At 41.1% G+C, this 22,122-nt stretch overlaps 1 protein-coding gene across 4 annotated transcripts in view; it reads left to right on the top strand.

Moving 5' to 3' along the window:
- Positions 1–22,122, top strand: part of erbin (erbb2 interacting protein) — a 64,769-nt gene that overhangs the window by 27,796 nt on the left and 14,851 nt on the right. For all 4 annotated transcript variants that reach the window (XM_023961205.1, XM_023961204.1, XM_023961203.1 and 1 more), the window contains exons 3-14: positions 3,959–4,153; positions 5,928–6,045; positions 6,774–6,852; positions 6,939–7,028; positions 9,785–9,841; positions 11,774–11,837; positions 12,014–12,088; positions 13,867–14,011; positions 15,551–15,623; positions 16,891–17,020; positions 17,099–17,214; positions 19,557–19,626. In XM_023961205.1, the coding sequence (XP_023816973.1) occupies positions 3,968–4,153; positions 5,928–6,045; positions 6,774–6,852; positions 6,939–7,028; positions 9,785–9,841; positions 11,774–11,837; positions 12,014–12,088; positions 13,867–14,011; positions 15,551–15,623; positions 16,891–17,020; positions 17,099–17,214; positions 19,557–19,626 (1,203 nt within the window). In that variant the 5' untranslated portion in view covers positions 3,959–3,967. The remainder of the gene's footprint in view (positions 1–3,958; positions 4,154–5,927; positions 6,046–6,773; positions 6,853–6,938; positions 7,029–9,784; positions 9,842–11,773; positions 11,838–12,013; positions 12,089–13,866; positions 14,012–15,550; positions 15,624–16,890; positions 17,021–17,098; positions 17,215–19,556; positions 19,627–22,122) is intronic.

Below are 22,122 nucleotides of genomic sequence, written 5' to 3'. Positions count from 1 at the left end.
GGTTGAGAGCATAAAAGAGCTCAGTATTAATGAGTTTGAGGAATTACCAACTTCTCCTTCCTTGAGATAACTAGTGAGAAGGTGCCGTGAAAATTCTAAATATTATAAAAGTACATATCCAAAGGAAATGGTATGTCTAGAAAATCACAGTTTGAGTAACTTTTTTAGAGAAGGTTTTATGGTTTCTGCCCTCAGATGAATGTTATCACAGTTTTACAACTCAAGATGCATTGAATGAGGTAGATTATGCACTTTGGCAACGCTCAGGTTAAGACAAGGGGGAGGAGAAGCCACATTCTCTACATGCTACAAAGAACAAAGCCTCTGTTGACCACGGCACATTCCACGTCGCCCACTGTATTTGTTGAAATCCTGTGCCATAACCCTAGTTTTGACCTGTGTGTATGTCTTTTGTCTGACAATGCCCATTGGATTAATATGTTAGCTCCAAATGTGCCAGAGCGTCAATGTTTTCCTGTGACCTTGGCTAGCGGTCGCAATGTCTGTTACGATTGGGCCTGAGCTTGGGCGCCGTCCTGCACCATGCACATGAAATTGTGGAGTTTTTTCACTCTGAAAAATGAAAATACTTATTTTATGATTTCATTTGGGGTGGCACATGCGATGCACGCCAGGAGGGAACAATTGCCCGTCCTCCTGGCTACACTTAAAAACGTTTACCACCAGTTCTCAAAAACTGCTAATAAAAACACTGATGCAGTCGTGGAGATGCTTATCTCTGTCAGCTGCGGGTCAAGTCCTGCCTTATCTATACCACCAAGACAATCTTGACCATCAATCAATCATCATTTTTAATTTGGGGCACTGTGAATTTTGGAGTTCATCTGCAAGTTTTTGTGTGTTTCGTCAAGCAGGTCCTGGATTGTCTTGTTGACACAGAAATGTAGTACATTTAAATCTGCTACAGACCAGACTGACTGCCTTTTGTTGTATTTGGAAGGGGTTTGTCATACTGTCTTGTCTTGGCGTCTGTGCAACAGAATGCAACCAGAGCGATCACAGGAACTAAATAATCTGTACTTTTGGGTTAAATAGAGAGATGGAATTTGTTTCAATATTTGAAATAAGCGTTAAAGTACATTTTTAATTGTCTCCCAAGTTCCACTGTCAATGAATAAATTAAAAGATGGAAAAAACTGGGTGTGCACGTAGAAATGGGTTTTAAGCAAATAGATCCTAGATGGAAATGTGTACGCTATAGTCTTCTCTAAAAGAAACAGGATTATTAGAGTTTTTTTTAGTTCTTTTACTTGTGGTACTGTGCCAAGCTGTTTTGAGGTATAGGCACAGGACACATAGCGTTTTTCCTAGTTCTGCTTTTAAATTTGGGCTTTTAGTGTTGTCTAATCACTGAAGGGAGTGTTTAGACTAGCTGGACATACTGTAGTTTGGTATGGAACATGCTCTGGGATAGGGCTGCACGATATGAGGAAAACTTGCGATATGCGATATTAGTGATCAATATTGCGATAACGATAAATTTGCGGTAAATAAAAAAAATAGAAAAATAAACAAAAACATCATTCCCATTTCATTGCGACAGTTTAAAAATTATACTCCAAATGACCCTCATCGACATGGGGGACAAACGTCAGGGTGGCTAACCCTGGTCCTCAAGAGCCTCAACCCTGTCTGTTTTCCAATTCTCCCTAGACTGCTCGATAATGATAACCAAAATCAGGTGTGTTCAGTCAATCAGGATGTGAAATCACTTGAGTCAGCCAATCAACAGCAAGCTGGTTAAGGAGAGCTGGAAAACAGGCAGGGGTGAGGCTCTTCAGGACCAGGGTTAACATAATAGGCTTCCATCTGATTGGTCAAAGCATAAAGGGATTTATTTGATTCGTTAAATGCTTCAAGCTGCTAGAAGATTGTTTTAACACATTTTGGGTTTGCGATTTATTGCGATATTCGCCGTCTTTTGCGATATGCATATTGCAGAGCTGGATATTGCGATAACGATAAATTTGCGGTATATTGTGCAGGCCTACTCTGGGATTAGTGTGGCTTGTCTGATTTTGGTAGATTTTCTCAGAACCTATGTTTACCATACAAACATACGTGATTCTAATGCGAAATAGAGTCTGTGCCAGTCTATATTGTGCGCTACATTTCTATTGTGACCAAAATTATTGAAAAGAATGATTCATATATAGCAGCATATGTAACCAAACCACTGTGGTATTGTTGCATGTGTGTATCTGGGTGGATGTGGGTTTTTGAGGACTCCCTAATGTGATCGCACTTCCAAATCTCTCCACCAGCTGCACATCTTTTATTAGCTATTCTATAGTTGAGTCATGTTGTAAAAAAATTGTCTTTTCTTTGCAAAGGATTGAACACCTGCTCTTTATTTAAAAGATAAAGAACTATTCTTCCTTTGAAACGCCTCTATCATGCTTAACATTTCATTGGTGCACTGAAGTTTTTACCTGGCTGAATACCCAGCTCAGCATTTATTTCTCATGTAATTTCCATTAAAATGAATATTTCACATCAAAAAGACAGGTTGAGTCAATAGTTGATCTGTAGGTTTATGTGCAGAAGAAATATTTAGATCAGGATCAAACAGAAGTACTACCCTCTGCTCAAGAACTGTTAATATTCTGAGGAGTAAACACACAGATTGGTCCTATCTATGGTGGTGAGGAAATGGAAACAGTGGAGTTGCGGCATTACCCTGTTACTTTGTTCACATTTGTCTTCTGTCATTTGCCAAATTTTCTGTTTATATTCACATTTTCCAGCAGTTTTCTTGCACATTAGCTCAATTTAAAACCATTCAAGACGTCTTCTGCTGCTGTTTCCTCTTCACAAAGAAGCTGCACCAGTAGTTACATGTTACCATTAGATGCTCTCCTGGTCATGCATGAGCCACGTTTGTATGAGCGATGTTTGTTCAGTGCTTTTGAAGTGCTCTTTAGCAACTGTAGTTATCTGTGCAGATCCTTTAAAAACACTAAATTATCTGACAACAGTTAAGAAATGTGTACATATTTATTCACAAAATCCATCAACAACATTTCCTTTTAAGAAAAACCTGTTTTAAGCAAAAATACTTTTTCTGTTTTGTTTCTAAAGTAGAAATTGAATAATTTATTTGGAAAAGTGTCCTGTTTTGTTGAGTTTAAATGACAAGTTATGTGAAAACTGTTTCTTCATCAGCAAACAGCTTTTGTTTTCGATGAATATTTCATACAGTCAGGACCATAAATATTTGGACTGAGACACATTCTTTCTCATTTAGTTTCTATACATTACCACAGTGAATTTCAAAATAAAACAACTCAGATGCCATTGAGGTGCAGACTTTCAGCTTTTATTCCATGGGTTGAACAAAAGGTTGCATAAAAATGTGAAAAACTAAAGCATTTTTTAAACACAATCCCTTCATTTCATGGGCTGGTAAGTAATTGGACAAATGAAATAACTGTAAACAAAATGGTCTTTACTAATATTTGGTTGAAAAGCCTTTGTTGGCAATGACAGCCTGAAGTCTTGAACTCATGGACATCAGCAGATGCTGGGTTTTCTCCTTCTGAATGCTCAGCTAGGCCTTTTGCAGCGGCTTTCAGTTGCTGTGTTTGTTTGTGGGCCTTTCTGTCTCCAGCCAGAAGGTTTTCCTCCTAATAGAGCGTCTGCTTGCTTGATAAATGGTTTGTTTTGTACCAACAGCCCACTGTGAAATCTTTATATTCCACAAGGTTAAACAGTGATGTATGTGGTGACCTTTCACCCAGTTTATTTTATTTATTTTTTTGTTGTCGTTTCTGCTGATCGTCTTAGGCGATGGGTTAAATTTGTGCAGCCATTATGCTAAACTTTAAACAGAACAGTTAGTTTTTCACGTCCTCTAAAATGTAAATCCTTACAGCACACGTCTACCTCAGAGCCCTTACGGCGTCTAAAGCCCCGCTCCTCTGTTTTCCGTCCGCAGTGCCTGAGGATGTCCAAGCGGAGTTTTTTTGTTCGGCTGGTGCCGTGCCGCTGCCTGCGCGGTGAGGAGGAGGTGGTTACATCGCTGGACTACTCCCATTGCAGCCTGGAGACTGTTCCTAAGGAGATTTTCAGCTTTGAGAAGACCCTGCAGGAACTGTACCTCGATGCCAATCAGATCGAGGAACTCCCTAAAGTAAGATTTATTTGTATTATCTTTTTCAGCTTTCTATATGTTTAAGATAAAGTCTCCGAAGACCTTCCTTCTTCTCCTGCAAAATACAAAATTACCGATCTTTGAAAACCAAAATAGTGTCAAAGGTCAATCCAGTCATTGGTCTAGTGCAGGGTTCTGCAACCTTTAGCTCTGAAAGAGCCATTTGGTCCAGTTTCTTACTGATCAAAGCCAAGCGAGAACCACCACTTCACCTTCTAGAAAAATACCCTGTGTGACCATCAAGCCATTCGTTTATAAAAATGTAGCTGTTTTGTTCACAACAATTGAATTTTAATAGTGTTATATTTTCTATAAGTAAGAACTATAACTTCCTCATACTTTTAACAGCAGCACATAAAAGTTACTTTCAAAATAAAATGCACGAAATCTCAAAGAAGAGAATCCTGCTGCCAATTTCCTTGCTACTATAATCATAAACCAATGATTGACTTTTAAGAACTTTTCTCCTGAACGGCAATTAGACACACGAGATTCAGAAGAAAAAAAGAAACTGTGCTTTAAAAGTTTTCTGGAGGAGAGGTAAAACCCACAGCGTGTCTTCATTAAGTGTAATGTCAGCAGCATTGACTGTATCTGAGAACTGGACTGAGCGAGTGTGATGTCAACCATAGAAAACAGCTTCATTCCGGCTCCAATGAAATGAAGTCCATTTAGTCCCATTGTTTTGCGATACGGACACCACCGGGGTAAGAAAATTGTCAATAAACAGTGATGGATCCGAATCGGTCTGAGTCATCGTCTCTATGTTAACCGCTCTTGCCAATCAGGAGTGAGCTTGTTCAAACTCCACACCCCTACCACTGAAAGGCAGGCTCAGACCAATCTGTCAAACTTTAAGGCTTCTGATTGGCCAGTATGAATAACTTGCAATACAGAAATTCCAATTAAGTTAAAAAAGAAAACACTGAAAAATGTATTAGAGCCAAAATTGTTGTTCTGACAAATAGAATGACTGAGTAATAGCTGTTTTATTTCTATTGAAGTCTATGGGATTTTGGTATCTTGGAACTACCGGGTACTTCCTGTTTAGAATACCATGGGGGAGGGGTCACTCGGTCCAGTTTTCCTATTCCGTCAATAATCTGCAGTCTCCAAAAAAATACAATGCATATCGGGTTTAAAAATGATTTAAATCAAAATGACAAACCTGTCTCATTTAGGCTTCTATGCCACAACTACAAGCGTTTTCCAAACAGCAATTTTTCGTCTGCTTCCGTTCCACAAGGGAAAACTCAGAAAGGAAATTTTAAGCTTCATTTTCTGCATATATGTCCTTTATCATCAAAAAAAGGCCACAAAAACATGTTAAAAACACAGAAAACAATTTTCCTCTGAGTGGGTCACCAAGTGTTAATTAATAAAATAAGGTAAATAAATAAAAAAATATTACAAAGGTATTTGATTGGGACTCTGTATCTGCAGATTCTCAAAGTCCAGTGACTCTGTATCGGATTGAGGCCAAAAAAGTCAAATAGGGACATCCCTAAATAGAGCTTTGTCACTCCGGAGCTGCAGGTTTGCAGATCCCTGACCTAATGTTTTTCTATATTTGAGAACTGTGACCCAATTTAATCAAATTCTTCACTTAGGCTGTTAATTTCATAGGCAAAAATGGTTTAAAGTGATTAAGTCGTTCTAATGAGTAGACGCGGTGCCTCTTAAACACTTTCCATTTGATCACAGCTTCACTGAAACAACTAAATGTGCTGCTTGTTGTTTTCTCTCTCGCCAGCAACTGTTCAACTGTCAGTTACTCAACCGACTGAGCGTGCCAGATAATGACCTTGCAGTGTTGCCGGCAGCCATCGCAAACCTCATCAATCTCAGGGAGCTTGATGTCAGCAAAAACGGTAAAGAGGAAACCTTCACTCACGTTAAATCTAACGGGTTCGCCAGTGGTCACCTCAAACGTCGGCATCCAAATAAGAGCTTAAGTCCCGCCCACTCCGACACGCAGCGACACCTTCTGGCATCTGTCAGTAAAAGACGTGACCCAAGAAGAGGAGATGCGCTTTTTGGTTTTTTTTTGCTTTGTGTTTGTATTGGCAGATGTGTCATTGCAGCATTTCTGAAAGCCTCTGATGCGATGGATAATGAGAGGACGAGTCCAGACCTGCAGCACGCTGAACATCATCTCTAGATTGGAGCCGTGTGTTGATTTTTTTTTTTTTGTTTTTTTTTTTTTTCTTTTTCCTTACCTGGTGCTCGCAGATGACGTGCACTAAATGTTCAGTAACTTCTCAGAGTGGGAGGGTGCAGCTGTTAAAGTCATGTTTTCTACTTCAACTTTCCTGCAGAAAGTCTGATTTTCAGATCTCTGTCGGTTCTTTGTGAGTTGTATTTGCGCTCTTTTACTTCTTAAATGCCTATGAGCTCAAAGCTCTCTGCGCTTTGTGGCCATGAAAGGAAAAGAAGGCAGGAAGTAAACCTTCAGATTTGGTCACGTCCTCTGTCTTACAGCTGAAACTTTATGAGTTTGCTTGCCAACTGTCCAACATTTCTTCTCACCTTTTTGCTGTAACAGCGAGACGCTCAAACATTGGTTACCCACACATTATTTCTGCAAACCTTTCTCCAGGTATCCAAGAGTTTCCAGATAGCATCAAGAACTGCAAAGGCCTTACAATTGTTGAGGCTAGTGTGAACCGCATGCCAAAGTGAGCGAACTTACCCCTTACCTTTTTTCTTTGGAGTATGAGAGGCAAAATCTGACATTGAGGTGTTTACGCTTTCGTCTCGTCAGGCTCCCAGAAGGCTTCACGCTGCTCCTGAACCTGACACAGCTCTACCTGAACGACGGCTACCTGGAGTTCCTACCAGCCAGCTTCGGCAGGTCGGTCTGTTGTTCGGTCTGCGGGTTTGGGAGCACCAAACGCCCCCAAACTCCAGAGTCAAAGTTGATCAAATTATTGTCATGAATACATTTATTTCTCCAATTTCTCGTAAAATGGTTTAGGTTTCTGAAAATATATTTTCCTCCTATAAATGATAGAAATGATCAATACATAATATGTTAGTTTTTCCTGAATCGTGGTAACTTAATATTGTTCCAGCAAAGCCTTGTGTGGCTCTCAGCAGAAATGAAACCAGGAGTTGTTTTCTGAACCTCACCATATACGTCAGCCTGCAGATCCACACTGCCGGCATCACTCAGTTCTAGAAAAATGTACAGAAAACACTTCAATCCTGTCAATTTGAGAGAAAGAAAATCCCATCGGATCGCATTCTTTTTTTCTTTGATTGTCTTTGCGGGTACTTTTTTTTCTTGTTTGATCAATCAAAATATGAAAACAACACATCCACATCCACTGAAGTGCAACAAAACCTTGTTTTTGTTGTTCAAACAAAGTTTAAAATAGTTTATTATGAACACTTTGTGGTGAAAAATCTGATTGTCTGTTAATCACGTAATTAAATGCTCTTGCATACTTTCCATGTAGATTCCATTTTTAATTTATAAATCCTGTTTTTACTTCCTGTCATTGCTGCTATATTGAAGTGTAAAAAAGCCAAGATTTTTGACCTGATAAAGTTTTGATTTTAATAATTTGGCACAGCAAGAACTGAATCTTACGACAGTGAAACAATTTTTGTTTTGAGAAAAATTGTCCCATTTTCTGTTTTGCAAGAAAAATATTCCTATCAGGAAATCTTTTCAATAACAAAAACAAACTTGGTTTAGTGACTAGAATTTTTTCTCTTTTTAAACAAACAAACAATTTTTACCACATTGGGCAGATTTTAAATTTTTGGGGAATTTTTAAAGAACAATTTTCAAATTTGAAGAATTTTTGATCCATTTCCAGGGGGCCTGTTGTTGCTGGTAAAAAAAAATTACCGTAAATTCCGCGCACCCGATTACAAGCCGCACCCACCCATATTCACGTGTTTGAATGATTTTATACATACACAAGCCGCGCATGTGTTAGCCGATATTGTCATCCTGACAGATCACGCCCAGCATCCCAGAGTGAGTGCAATTCATTAGCACATTGTGGGTGGTGCCAGCTTTGCCTCTGGGTCACGTATTTGAGTGTATCGACATCTGTCAAACAGCATGGACCTATATTCTGTTCACAAGTCCCTCAGTTATGGTGTTTTTATTTCATTTTTTTTTACTTATTGACAATCTAGGTATCTAACATAAAATTACAAACAGTAACCATATAATCAACATTACATCCCTCAGTTATAATGAGGAAATTTACATCCCCGATTCCACATTTCCCATGAGTCTTAGGGGCTAAAGGCGGGGCCAACGCCCGGCTCGCCATTCTGTTGTACGTATTTAAGAATTAGCAAGTAGCAGCAGTGCATGGAGGGGTGAACTCCTTCCGCTTGTGTCGCAGCAGCGTTATGGGAGTAACAGGACTGGTTAGAAAACACAACGGTAAAATAAAGCAGCGGCGACTGAAAAGCGCGCGCGCCTCAGCGCGATACGCGCGCCTCAGAATTCAGAAGCCTCTGCGCTCCGCGGACGCCTCTGCGCTCCGCTCCCGCCCCGCGCGCTCCTTGTCTCCCCTTCCTATCTACTCCGACACCTCTGGCCAGGGCAGCTTCAAGGAGGATCACTTCGTCCCCGTTGCGCCGGTGGATGGAGCAAATTGTGTCTGTGCAAAGCAATCGGACTTAATACTATACGCTTTGTGTATGAGGGGTGGATGCGTTGTTACGTGTGGGAGCCATCAGACTGCCATCGGCCCCACAGCTCAATCAGCAGGAGAAGATGTCTCCAGCTCACACGGAGGCTGTGAGTTTTTCAAAGCAAAATTCCGCTTTTACGGTTTCCTTAGAAACCGTACATGGAGTGTAAATTCACTCCATGCGCTGTTCTCTCCGTCACGCAGCAAACCGGCTTTTCCAAACACGTTGGTGACGGTGGACTTTTTTACGCTGCTTTTAACGATTGCTTTTAACTTGAAAGCTTCATCATAATGTAGCGGCGATCACGTGCACGTTGGGTCTAATGGCCCCAAAGGATTCTGGGATGCGGCCGGGCATGCGTGTTTCGTTTTGTTGAACCATGACTGAAGTGTCTAAGACCTGAAGTCAAGTCCCTGCTGTTTGGCTGCTAAGAGGTGTGTTGAATAAAAATGCCTCGTGCTTGGTGTTAGATAGAGAATTCAAACTATTCACTGAGTTCGAAAGTACGTACATGGCGGCCGCCAATTAAATCCATAAATTAGCCGCGTCACTGAATAAGCCGCAAGGCTGTAAGCGCAGGAAAAAAGTAGCGGCTTGTAGTCAAGAAATTACGGTATTCATTGTCAAGTTAAACCTAAAAAATCAGGTCTGTAATAATCAATACTTTCTCATATAAAATTGAATAAAGTCTCTATACTTTACTTTGTTTGAATAATTTAGTGTAGTGATTAAAGAAATCCATTTGAGTTTTCATCCTTCATCATATTGGTTAAAGAACGGCCATATTAGGTTTAATGAAAGAAGGTTCTGTTCAGTGAAACCCATCGCGTTCTGTTTATATTCAGTCTGATGCGTTTGAACATCCGTTTGGATCATCATTTCCTCTGAAACTGTCTAAAAGCTGGATGTATTGTCAGTGTAAAAGTGACTGCTTCCTGCTTGCAGGTTGGCCAAGCTGCAGATCCTGGAGCTGAGGGAAAACCAGTTACAGAATCTGCCAAAGTAGGTTTTCTTCACCCTCACGCGTGCCGCTCATCAGACACTCAGGATGTTTGCTTTCATGACAGAACAGCTGAGGAAGCGCGTGGAGAAGTTCTCTCCCAGTTTCCTGGTTGCTTTCCTGTTGCAAGCACCTGTAAATATCTCTGTCCTCCATGCATTTTTGTTTGGTTTTTTTCTGTCTGCACCTCCGACTTTGGTATTAAATTTCTCAGTTATATAACACCCTTCTATCCACACACACACTTACACACTTGGCTGCTTTCTGTGACAGGTTTTATAATCCTCATCTAACTCGCAGTGGCAACGGTTATTTCCCCATTTGCGCAAGCAGGCAGAACATCCCATAAATATGAGGGAATAAAGCTTCAGGTGCTTTTATAGAAGGTTTTATTTTTCTGTTCTTCCATTGATGCAAATGCCTTCTCTCAATGCCTCTTTAAAGACCCACTCCGAGCATCTTTTGATCTATTTTTTAAACCCTTCCCACTGGTCTTTTCATTACTATTTTGCCATTTTTAGGCAAAATCCAAAAACCCGTCATTGTCCAGGACTTAGTTTTTGCAGAGTAGCAGTAGCAATGCTCTTACCCCCCCCCCCCGGTAGGAACGTTGCAGGCTCGATTCCCACCTTGCTCGTCCATATGCCGAAGTGTCCTTGAGCAAGACGCTGAACCCCCACCTTGCATCTGGTGGATGGTTAGTTCCAGCGCTCGAGAAAGGTAGAAAAGTGCTATAGATGTATTTGCCATTTACCATATGCAGTGTATAATTGTCATCTTTTCTGTTATTATGATTTGCCTTTCAAGATGAAATGTCGGTTCCTGTATTTTTAAAATAAATTTCCCCCTGAAGTGCGACTTTTCCTGCTCTATTTTCTTCATAATATGTCTTCCATCAGCCGACAAATGCTACAAGGACATGTTAAAAACAACAAAAACATAATTTTAATCAGAGTGGGTCTTTAAAACCGCGCTGTCCTCGCCTCGTCTTCTTCATTTCCCTCCTTCTGCCGCTGAGAAGGCAGCGAGCCCTCAAAGATTTCCCTTTCGTCTGCCGCCGTGTTTATGTGACACAAGCCAGACCCGTTAAAAGCTGGAGCCCTGACAAAAAGATGGACTAATGGTCGGGAAGGTTGCCAGAGCAACACACAAGCATCCCCGAGATGTAAACAAATGTGTGTGCGCACAAAAGGAGTGCGGCAAATCTTTTCAGGGCCCTCCGTATGGAAAGCCCTCTTTGTCCCAGCACATAGACATACCCGCAGCGGTTGCATAGACTAAAGAGAACCGCCGTTTTCCCCGCAGCTTGAGGTCAGATGCCTTGGAGTTCGGTTTCTGGTAAATTCACTTTCTTTCTCGGCGTGCCAGCGTGGCTGATTCTCGCCCAACTTTTTACTCCAAATCACAGAAGGTTGTAAATCCTATTTAGATGTTTTTTTTATTATTATTTTACGAGGGACGGCATAAAAAAACCAGCTCCAGGGATTGAGTCAATCTCTGGTTTGTCAGAAAGAGCGGCTCAACGCCTCGTGCCATGCCTTCACTATTGGGTCGCCCAGCTGAGATTTTGGTCCTCGGTTACCCGGGAAGTTGACAGTAAAAACCCGCTGAAACCAAAGGAGGAGAACTTTGAGCCTGTGGCCTAAATATGTTGAGAAAATTCTGAAAAATTCCATTATTTAAAGCATCCCTCTCTCACCCTTCAGCTCCAAATTAATTTATGTTGTGCATCCATGCTTTCTGGAAGGATCCGGAGGTTCACGTATGGAACCTGACAGGCTTTCTTGATTTGTCCTGGCCTGTTTTTCATAGCTTTTCGCCCCCACAGTAGGGAAACATTATCGTTCTCCAAAGGTTTTCCATTCTTTTTAAATGCAGGTTGCTCAAGTTCATTTTTTGTTTTTCTAAGTCTGTTTCTGCTCGTGTTTCTGCAGGAGCATGCAGAAGCTCACGCAGCTGGAGAGGCTGGACCTGGGGAGTAATGAGTTCACTGAAGTGGTGAGTATCTGGACGCCTGCCCAGAGCGCTGCACCTCTCCTGAGGTGACCTTCTGTCATCCCTCTTTAATGTGCTTACTTTTCCTCTCCTGAATGTTGAAAAGATTTGTTTTTTCTTGCGAAGCCTCTTGGTTAGTTGCCCCGCTCAGCGCTCTCTGTCTCCTCTGTGCCTTTTAGCCTGAGGTGTTGGAGCACCTGTCTGGAATCAAGGAACTGTGGATGGACGGGAACAAGCTGACGGTTTTACCTGCGGTGAGATTTACGCTCTTTCCTACTTTCAGGGACTCAAATAAATCATCTTCAGGTCATTTTCTTTGACCTCTCATTACTTTGTTTTCCTCAGTCTTCATCAAAACAAACAACAGTCTTTTAAAATAAAATTTAAAATTGATGATAATCAATAAGCATATTGATATGATTTGTAATATGTTTTGATAATAACGAACAAGAACGTTATCTTTGTTGTTTGATAGATAATCTGCACTTGAACTGAAAATGTATTGAAGACCCACTTCAATCATGATCTATTTAAAAGGGTTCCCAGCCCAAATCCTGTGTCGTTTTCTAGGACATCGTTTCTGCAGAGCGGCAGGAGTTCTTTAGAAATTCATTTCGGAGTTGTGGGCGGGAGTCTTGTAACCCCGCCCCCCCTTCCTCTCCCTTTTGCCAAGAGTTTAGAGCAAGGAACTTGTGGCCCAACCGGCATATTTACCTCGTCTCTAATACGCTATTTTTCAAACAGCTTTTTTTTTATTTTTATGTCTGCTCCTGATTAACAACAGTTTGAATATAGAAATAAACTAAGGCTAGGCGCTTTGACTACACAGAAGAGTCTCGAGGAGTCAGAGGTGTGTGTGAACGGACACGCCGCCAGACACTGGGTAAAAAACATACAAACGATTGTATTAAAAAATTGAAATAAAGAAATAAATAGACCCTTTGTTGAGTCCAGTTATTGTTCAACTTCCAAGATAAACTGTTTTCTCTTGTTTAGAGTTCCAGAATGACGTATGGTTATTAATTTTGCCAGAGTTCAGTGGTGGATTTAAGTTCCACAACCCCACAGTGCAGTTCAGTGGGTAGCTCGCCATCCAATGCTGTAGAGGTAACTGGATCCAAAAGGTGAACGGAATAAAAACCTGGCCCAAAGGGCAGTTGAGTGTATAGTCTGCTCAGGCTTTTGGTCGGAACAGCGAAAAAGGATCTCTGGATGACAAGTTGGCGTTTCAAATACAGCCAGCCACAGCAAAAGGTAGCAGCAGCTACCTAAAATGCAATTTTAGGCTTAATTTTCTTTAAATATGTCCTCCAATGTTAGAAAAATGTGCAAGCACAGGTTAAAAACTCAATTTTCTTTGGAGTAGGTCTTTATTAACTTCTAACACATGTTAAATGGTTTATGGCAACCAAATAACAGCAGAAAAAGGCTAGACAGATCAAAATAGAGGTGGGATTCTAAATATATTTATACACCCCGTCTTCGCCCAACAGTAGCTGGGACGGGTTCCCCAACCACAAAAGTGATAAAGCTGATTAAAATAATGGATGGATGGATTAAGTGCAAATATGTCTATATATGATTTAGAACAATTATATCATGATCATTTTTATGTCAAGATCAATTTATTAATTAATATCTGAAAAAGGATTTGATATATCGATGTAGTTTTATTGTTGTCTTTTATCTCCCTTTGTTTTTCAAAATTGCTTGAACTCTGTCAATAAATCATTCCAAAAATATCTGTCTTAATCAATCTGCTGTAATTATTCTGATGATATGTGATCAAAATGTTCCTTTTTTTTTCCATCCAGTCCACCTGCTTATACTGAATCTGGGTCAGCGCATTAGCTCTGCTGCCAGCATTTCTGCAGCATCAGCTGTAACCACAGACGGCGTGTCGAGCAGAGAAAAGCCTCCATTAAAAATGTGTTTTCCACCTCAACTTTAACCCAAGACATCAGGACCCGCGACCCAGGGTCATTCCAGCAGCTGAACCGGTTTTTGTTTGTTTGTTTGTTTATCTGTCCAGATGGTGGGGAAGCTAAAAAATCTGGAATATCTGGACATGTCAAAGAACAACCTGGAAATGGTGGACGAGCAAATCAGCGGCTGTGAGAACCTGCAGGACCTCCTCCTCTCCAATAACGCCCTCACACAGCTCCCCGCCTCCATCGGTGAAGATTACCGCTCGCGGCGACACACACACACCTCATTATAGGAAATTCTCTTATGCAACACCTCACTTTTATGCCTTCAGCCCCTGCCAAGTATCTATAAGTTTCTGGGTCATTTGTCATTTCGTGTTTTCGTTTCCTGGGAACTGATGTTTAGCTTTTCGTAACAGACGTTCAAAAAGAATGTCTTCAGCCACGTTACAGACCTTTGCTAACTTTCTAGTCTGCTGAATGTCAGAACTCCGTGGGAGAATATCAGGGTGAGCTACAGTAAATGAAGAACCAGACTGTAAATTTCAGTTTAAAAAAAAGAGTGAAAAAGAGTTTGGAACTACAAAGTACACATTTTAAACTTGAAAGAAATATTGAAAACATCTTTAAAAATGAGAACATTTTAAAACGTGATAAAAAAAAAACTATAAAGCCTTCAATTTTACCAAATAAAATATAATGTTTTAGATTTTCAACTTTTGCTTTTCATTGCTTTCAGTTTCGCAATTTACAGTTTCAATTCAGACTTTTCGTTTACGGAGTTGATTCTAATTTCTCTTGGGGTGGGGCTTTGAGCTCATGGGCTACCAACACATGATTAACACTTTCGGGGGGGGGGGGGCATTGTCACTACTGTATGCAACATCAGAGGAGGGATGACGCAGGCGGCGCCAACCACAGATGCTGTCAATCATGCTGCTTAGCGGATCAAAGCCCCGCCCCCATTTAAAATAGGGATCAACTTGCAGAAGGCATGAATTGAAACTGTAATTGCAGGACTGAAAGCGATGAGGGAGAGAAACAAAACATTAAAAATTGAAATATAAAAGAGCAGCTTTTACAAATAAACATGTTTTTTGGTAACAGTTTAAAGTTTATCTATTTTTTTTCATTCAAGTTTCAAATTTCCCTTTTTTTTCAAATTTGTATACCTTCTTTCTGTTTTAACATTAATTTTTTTCAAATTTACTATTTTATTTTTCAAAGTTTGCAAAGGTTTAGAGTTTAAAACAGATTTTTTTATTATTGCTTTTTCCTTCACTTTATGCTGATTCAGATTCTACTTCAGATCATTTTTTTTTTAACCTTTTTTAAATGTCCATTTTTCAAAATCTTAGTTAAAAATCACTTGGATTGCTCAGAGTTAAGAACACACTGCTCCACAGGTGCTATTCTTAATCTAGTGAGATTAAATCCGTCACTCCAGCTGTGAAAAGGCCTGATCAGTCATGTGTTACACTTAAATGATGGCGTTAAGTTGCCCCACGCTGGCAGACGTGTCCGTAACAACACAGCATGCTTCTTTAAGAGCACTTACGTTTTCAATTCCCCCGGGCAAAATGAGGTTAGGCCAGGGTGATAAAATCAGCTCAGTTCAGGTTTGTCACCATCAGAGTTCATTACGACCAGGCTTATTGATGCGGGTAATAATGAATCTAATGAACTCCCCTAACCGGCTATCCCGTTCTATGGTTCAACTGCAAGCGAGAATCAATAAATGTCCCGCTGTGCTGGATTTATCCGTCTAATCGGCGTCTTCGTTTGCAGGCTCACTGAAGAAACTGACGGCGCTGAAAGTGGATGAAAACCAGCTGATGTTTTTGCCAGACTCCGTTGGAGGGTGAGGATTGAAACAAACAAAAAAAAAGCCAGACATTCGTCAATAATTAGGTTTTTTTTCATCATATGAGGCATTTGTTGATTGATCAGACAGGATTTTGTCTGAAGTGGAAGCTATCCAGTCCCTCTGCCATTCTCATAACTGTCGACGGGTCATAAAAGCTGAATAGAAGGGTTTTTCTTCTTCTTCTTTTTTTTCTTATTCTACAGTTTTGTGGTCATTTCTCATGGTGTGCAGACGCATATATGCCATTAGCTAAATCAGCCACGGCTCATCTCAGCCTGATCTTTCCCACAGCAGGCGCATAAATCCAGCAGCTGTCTGCTCCCGACGCGCGTGGAAGCCCGCCGCACGCCGGCCATCACTCTGGCCTAACAAAAACAGATTAAGCTTCACTTAATCCGGTTTTTGTTTTTAACAAGTTCTATTTCTGGAAGCGAAGCAGACCAATCACCTTTTATCAACAAAAACAACTGCAGCCGCCCAGGCTTGTTTCCACACACCCTCAACGATCCCTTATATCAGAACACGCTTCCTTCCACTCACTAAACACGGGTTGAATCTTAATCCCGTTCAAGGGTTGTAGACTGATCTAGCTCTCCTTTTTATTTATCCTTGGTTTATATCATTCAGTGCTTTCAATGGGCTTCCTGTGTTTTAGTGGGACCTCATAAAATTCCGGTTTTGGTTTGGCCTCACTGGATTTCCCATTGAGTGTTTTTATTTATCTTTCAGCAGAAACGCTGCTTGGTACGCGTTTTTTTTTTTTTCCAGTCTCTCCATAAATCAAGATTTTTTGGAAGCAATCTTAACCCTTTTCTTCAAAAAGAGAAGGATGTCCTGTGTTTAGAAGCACAGCTGCAACAGAACAACAAATTTTCTGATGATGGGCATATTACAAAAAATCCGCTTAAAATTGCATTTTTGAGTTGTTGTTTTTTTATTCAAATCACTGTGAATCAGGAGCAGACAAAATTATGTCAAAGATACGATGGTTGTGCCTCAAGCTTCCTGCTCCCCTCCATGCTGATGCACTTGTAGACGACCAGATTGATAAATTTGTTTTTTTTCCTTGTCCAAGCCAGCATCTGGCTCAAAACTGCACAGCTGGATATCGAACATTGTTCACCAGTTTTGCTGCACTGGTAATGTTAGGGTGGGGTTATTATCTATCAGGAGAGTGTGTAAACACAGCAATCGGGAGGGGTTGATTCTTTCCAGTGGTCCCGCCCACAACTTAAAGTTCTCCTCCGCCCTCCTCTGTCAGGCTGACCGCTATCGATGAGCTGGACTGCAGTTTTAATGAAATCGAAGCCTTGCCCTCCTCCATCGGCCAGTGGGTTGCCATCCGAACCTTTGCAGCCGATCACAATTTCCTGACTGAGCTTCCCCCTGAGGTGAGCACGCCCGCGGGACAGTCCGAATGCTCGGCCAACATCCTTTTTGGCTTGAACGTCTTGGTGTGTCTTTCACAGATGGGCAACTGGAAGAACTTAACCGTGCTGTTCCTACACTCCAACAAGTTGGAGTCTTTGCCTGAGGAGATGGGCGACATGCAGAAACTCAAAGTCATCAATCTGAGCAACAACAAGTGAGTCTTTGCTCTGAGCCTCAGTTCCAGCTCTTTAAATGATTCCTCTTAATTTGTTTTGTGTCTGCCTTTTACATTCTCATTTGTAATCCTCTGATTCTTTTTTTTTGTTTTTTGTTTTTTGCACAATACTTTCACCTAGAAAAGACTCAGGAAGTACATAAAGTTTTAATTTAAATAACTCTTTGCACAAACTGAATAAAGAAGGTTAAAATGTTGCATCAGGTTCAGTCAAAAACTGGATTAAAAGTATTTTCTATTGAAACCAATCAAATTTAGATTAACACTTAATTTTTTTTTGGATAAAATGAAAACTGAAATAGATAATATGAACAGTTTATATAGTCATCGTAGACCCACATTTAATCAAACAAAAAATTAACTTATCAAACTCCATGAAATCTGAAAGACCAGAGCCATGTGTGCCTGTTAACACATCCATTTTGGTTCATCTATCCTTCCATTGTTGCTCTTTTACCCGTCTATCGTGGCTCTTTTACCTCTTCATTGTTCCTCTTTTACCCCTCTATTGTGGCTCTTTTACCTCTCTATTGTGGCTCTTTTACCCCTCTATTGTGGCTCTTTTACCCCTTCATTGTTCCTCTTTTACCCCTCCATTACGCCTCTTTTACCCCTCTATTGTGGCTCTTTTACCCCTCCATTGCGGCTCTTTTACCCCTCTATTGTGGCTCTTTTACCCCTCTATTGTGGCTCTTTTACCCCTCTATTGCAGCTCTTTTACCCATCTATTGTGGCACTTTACCCCTACATTGTGGCTCTTTTACCCCTACATTGCGGCTCTTTTACCCCTCTATTGTGGCTCTTTTACCCCTCCATTGCAGCTCTTTTACCCCTCCATTGTTGCTCTTTTACCCCTCCATTGCGGCTCTTTTACCCCTCTATTGTGGCTCTTTTACCCCTCTATTGTGGCTCTTTTACCCCTCTATTGCAGCTCTTTTACCCCTCTATTGTGGCACTTTACCCCTACATTGTGGCTCTTTTAGCCCTACATTGTGGCTCTTTTACCCTTCTATTGTGGCTCTTTTACCCCTCTATTGTGGCTCTTTTACCCCTCTATTGTGGCTCTTTTACCCCTCCATTGTGGCTCTTTTACCCCTCCATTGCGCCTCTTTTACCCCTCTATTGTGGCTCTTTTACCCCTCTATTGTGGCTCTTTTACCCCTACATTGCGGCTCTTTTACCCTTCTATTGTGGCTCTTTTACCCCTCCATTGCAGCTCTTTTACCCCTCTATTGTGGCTCTTTTACCCCTCTATTGTGGCTCTTTTACCCCTCCATTGTTGCTCTTTTACCCCTCCATTGCGGCTCTTTTACCCCTCTATTGTGGCTCTTTTACCCCTCTATTGTGGCTCTTTTACCCCTCTATTGCGGCTCTTTTACCCCTCTATTGCAGCTCTTTTACCCCTCTATTGTGGCACTTTACCCCTACATTGTGGCTCTTTTACCCTTCTATTGTGGCTCTTTTACCCCTACATTGTGGCTCTTTTACCCTTCTATTGTGGCTCTTTTACCCCTCCATTGTGGCTCTTTTACCCCTCTATTGTGGCTCTTTTACCCCTCTATTGTGGCTCTTTTACCCCTCTATTGCAGCTCTTTTACCCCTCTATTGTGGCACTTTACCCCTACATTGTGGCTCTTTTACCCTTCTATTGTGGCTCTTTTACCCCTACATTGTGGCTCTTTTACCCTTCTATTGTGGCTCTTTTACCCCTCTATTGTGGCTCTTTTACCCCTCTATTGTGGCACTTTACCCCTCAATCACCAAAGTAAAATACCTAATACATATTCATACATATTAACTTAGAAACAATTACATTTTCCAGTATTTTAGATTCCTGAAAACTAACTTTGAGTTTTCCCAATTGCTCTCTTTTCGAAGTTTAATTATTGAATTAATTGTTTTGTTTATACTTCCCCAAATGTCTTTACAATACTGGAAGTATGGTAGAATTAATGTTGAACATAAAATATGCATGAAGGTTGCTGACCCGTATTACAGACCATCTTTATGTCCAGTTGCAGTCATTTAGAAAGTCCTGCTGTAAACATTAATGCAAACAGTGAACATATAAATAAAAGCAGTCCCTGTGCGATTTTTAAAGCGTAAAATATTGTGACAGTTCTTACAGCATTATGACCAAGTTCTGCTTTGGAAGCTGATTGGGGTTTTCATTTTTCAGCTGTTCCAAACTCTTCACAGCAGAATCATTTCCTCCTGAAAATAAGCTTCATGCCAAATCCTGTTTCAAACTTTCAGGATCTTATTTGTGGTTTCAAACTTGTTTTCGTGAACCTCTGTGACCGAGACCGTCTTGCTTCCAGGTTGAAGAATCTTCCGTACAGCTTCACCAAACTCAGCGAGATGACTGCAATGTGGCTCTCTGAAAACCAGGTAAATAAAAAATCTGCAGCACCTCAGCGCCAGAACCAGAAGGGCCAGTAGCTGACAGGCAAAGTCATCCAAAATGCAGTAAAACTACGTCCAGGACATTTGAGCACAACACGCCAAATAGCAGGGCAGGTCAGGCGGGGTGACACACTACTCTGCTCTTAAAGTGGAAAAGGATCCTAATTCATGTCAAAAAGCGATATACTTAATTGTTTAATGAGAACAGAGTGGTAATTGAGACAGACGCTCTGAGATCTGGTGTGTGGACGATGGTGACGATCAGATAAAGAGCGATGAAAAGGCTCAAATGGAGTCAGCTCCTGTGGGTGAGTGTCACGCCGTCCTCTGTCTCTCTCCGGCACGAATGAAAGAGATCGGGCGTTCAGAGGAGACCAAAACTCCACCTCCTCCGCTCCTCTGCTTTGATAGTTCGTCCTTGAGGAGGTTCAGATATGCATCAAACGGAGCCGCCGTGGAGAAGCAGCCATCTCCTCTGTCCTTCCAATTAGTAATCGAAAGTGAATAAATGTCATCTATAGGGCGCCTCTGCTGCCTCACACGTGCTGCTGTGGGCTTACAGGTGGGGTTTAGGCGAGGCCTCCTGCAGCTTCATGCAGGAACAGCAGACAGAAAAAAGTCCCACGGGTGTCCGAGTCCAAGCAGATTAGAGGTGAAGACAGTCTGCTTGACATGAGGGCTTTTAATATGAGCATATTTGAAGAATGGCTTGGAAATGTCTGCATAACATGAGGAATGAATCCCCGGGTGGAACATCAGTTAAGGTCTTCAGATGATTTTTGCTCTTAAGAAGCAGAGAGGGAGACTTCTTCAGCAGTGCATCTCAGAATTTCAGCCCGTGTGGATGTTATGAACTGGAGGCACTTTATCTTATCCGGGATCTTCTGACATAAGACCTCATTCCTTTGATTCCCATGGCAACATATCCATTTAATCTATCTTTATTTCTAAAACGGCTTATACCTGAGAAGTGCACATGCACACCGAAAGGCAGAGAGGTTTGACTTTAGCCTGAGGAATGACAGAAAACTCTTCATAAAAACACTCCCGGTTTATTATGAAAGCTCAGCATGTAGATAAAAACAGCAATCTCTTTTTCAAACAATTTAAATAGACGTTTGCTTCAGGTAAAGCACAGAAAATGGTTATCCTTCCAAAAAACAAATGTGAGCATCAACAACAACAGCATGTTCACAAGGAGCCTAACGGCTCAAAGCAAGTCTGTATTTTCCCAAACAAAATGTACGTTTACAGTCAAACATTATAAAAAAACATTTAAGAATTAGACCTGCGAGCGGCGTGGTACCTGCCCTCGCTGCCCCCTTTTGGGACACGCCCTCACTGGCTGAGCGGGCGCTACACGCCCCTCACTCTCACGTTTTTCAAAATGGCGGCTTCTCTGTTTGTTTTCGCTCCATGGCAACCATTTTATTTTTTGATTGCTTAGGAGCGGCAAGCAGGTCTAGGTCATTTTTAGAAGAATCGTCAAAAGTATGTTTTGAATCTTTTTTTGTTAACCACGCCCACAGTCCTTACATGGTCATAGCACGTGTCATATTGTTTCGTTCATCTTAAGCAAAGGATTCATGTATTTCGTTTTTAAAAAATTACGAGCTCGCCATGCTAACGGCGTTCAAAATCTACAAGCTTTAAAACCAACATTTTTCCCCCAAGTAGCTTCCCGATGATGCTCCAGGAGGTAATAGTTGGAAATCCCTAGGAGTAGTTAAAATATGTACTTAAGCACTAAAGGTGTTTTTCTTTTGGGGGGTGGGGTGGATGGAGGGGTTTTTCAAAATGTCCAAAATTCCTCTTTACCAGGGTGCGTTTTTAAGCATGTGGTTTTCACTCCCTGCAGTCCAGGACGACTAAGGGACAGAATGAAAGGAACTATTCGCGCAGCTTCATTAGTGAAGCTAAGAACAAAGAAAATGCTCTTGTTTGATGTTGGAGCTTCCACTGCATATTTTTAATAATAAAGGAGCAAATCTGAACCGGGTAAAGTCTGAGGGACACTCTGGAGCTGTAGGTCGTGAAAGGTCAGGCAGGTAAGACGAAGCCGGGTCGTGCGGAGCGCAGGATGCTCAAAGCCTGCAGGAGGATATTCTTTGCATATATTTTGATCTTTTCTCCTGTGCCTCTCATCACATTACAGACGTTATATTACTTTAGTTTGTTTTATTAATGCAGTTCTTGACAGTAATCGCAGGATTGACCTCAGCTTGATGGAAGTGATTGAGATTGGCTTAATTTTGGGAGAAATTTGACTCAGAATTCAGACGTTTTCACAGATTTCAGCTGCTGGTGTCCTTCAGCTAAGAAATGCAGATCTGAACTTTACCCCTTCAGAGTAAATTTAAAGCATGAGCATAGATTTCATTAAGACAATGTGTTTTTACACTTGTGTTTTCTGTGGCTTTTATCTGCTCAACGTTTCAGGCCAAAATCAAAAGTTAGAAAGTTATTTGTCTTGGATATCAG

This window comes from Oryzias latipes, chromosome 12 (assembly GCF_002234675.1).
Source record: "Oryzias latipes chromosome 12, ASM223467v1".
Lineage (NCBI taxonomy): Eukaryota > Metazoa > Chordata > Actinopteri > Beloniformes > Adrianichthyidae > Oryzias > Oryzias latipes.
The sequence above is the reverse complement of the archived record's forward strand: the minus strand, read 5'-3'. Positions and strand labels throughout refer to the sequence as shown.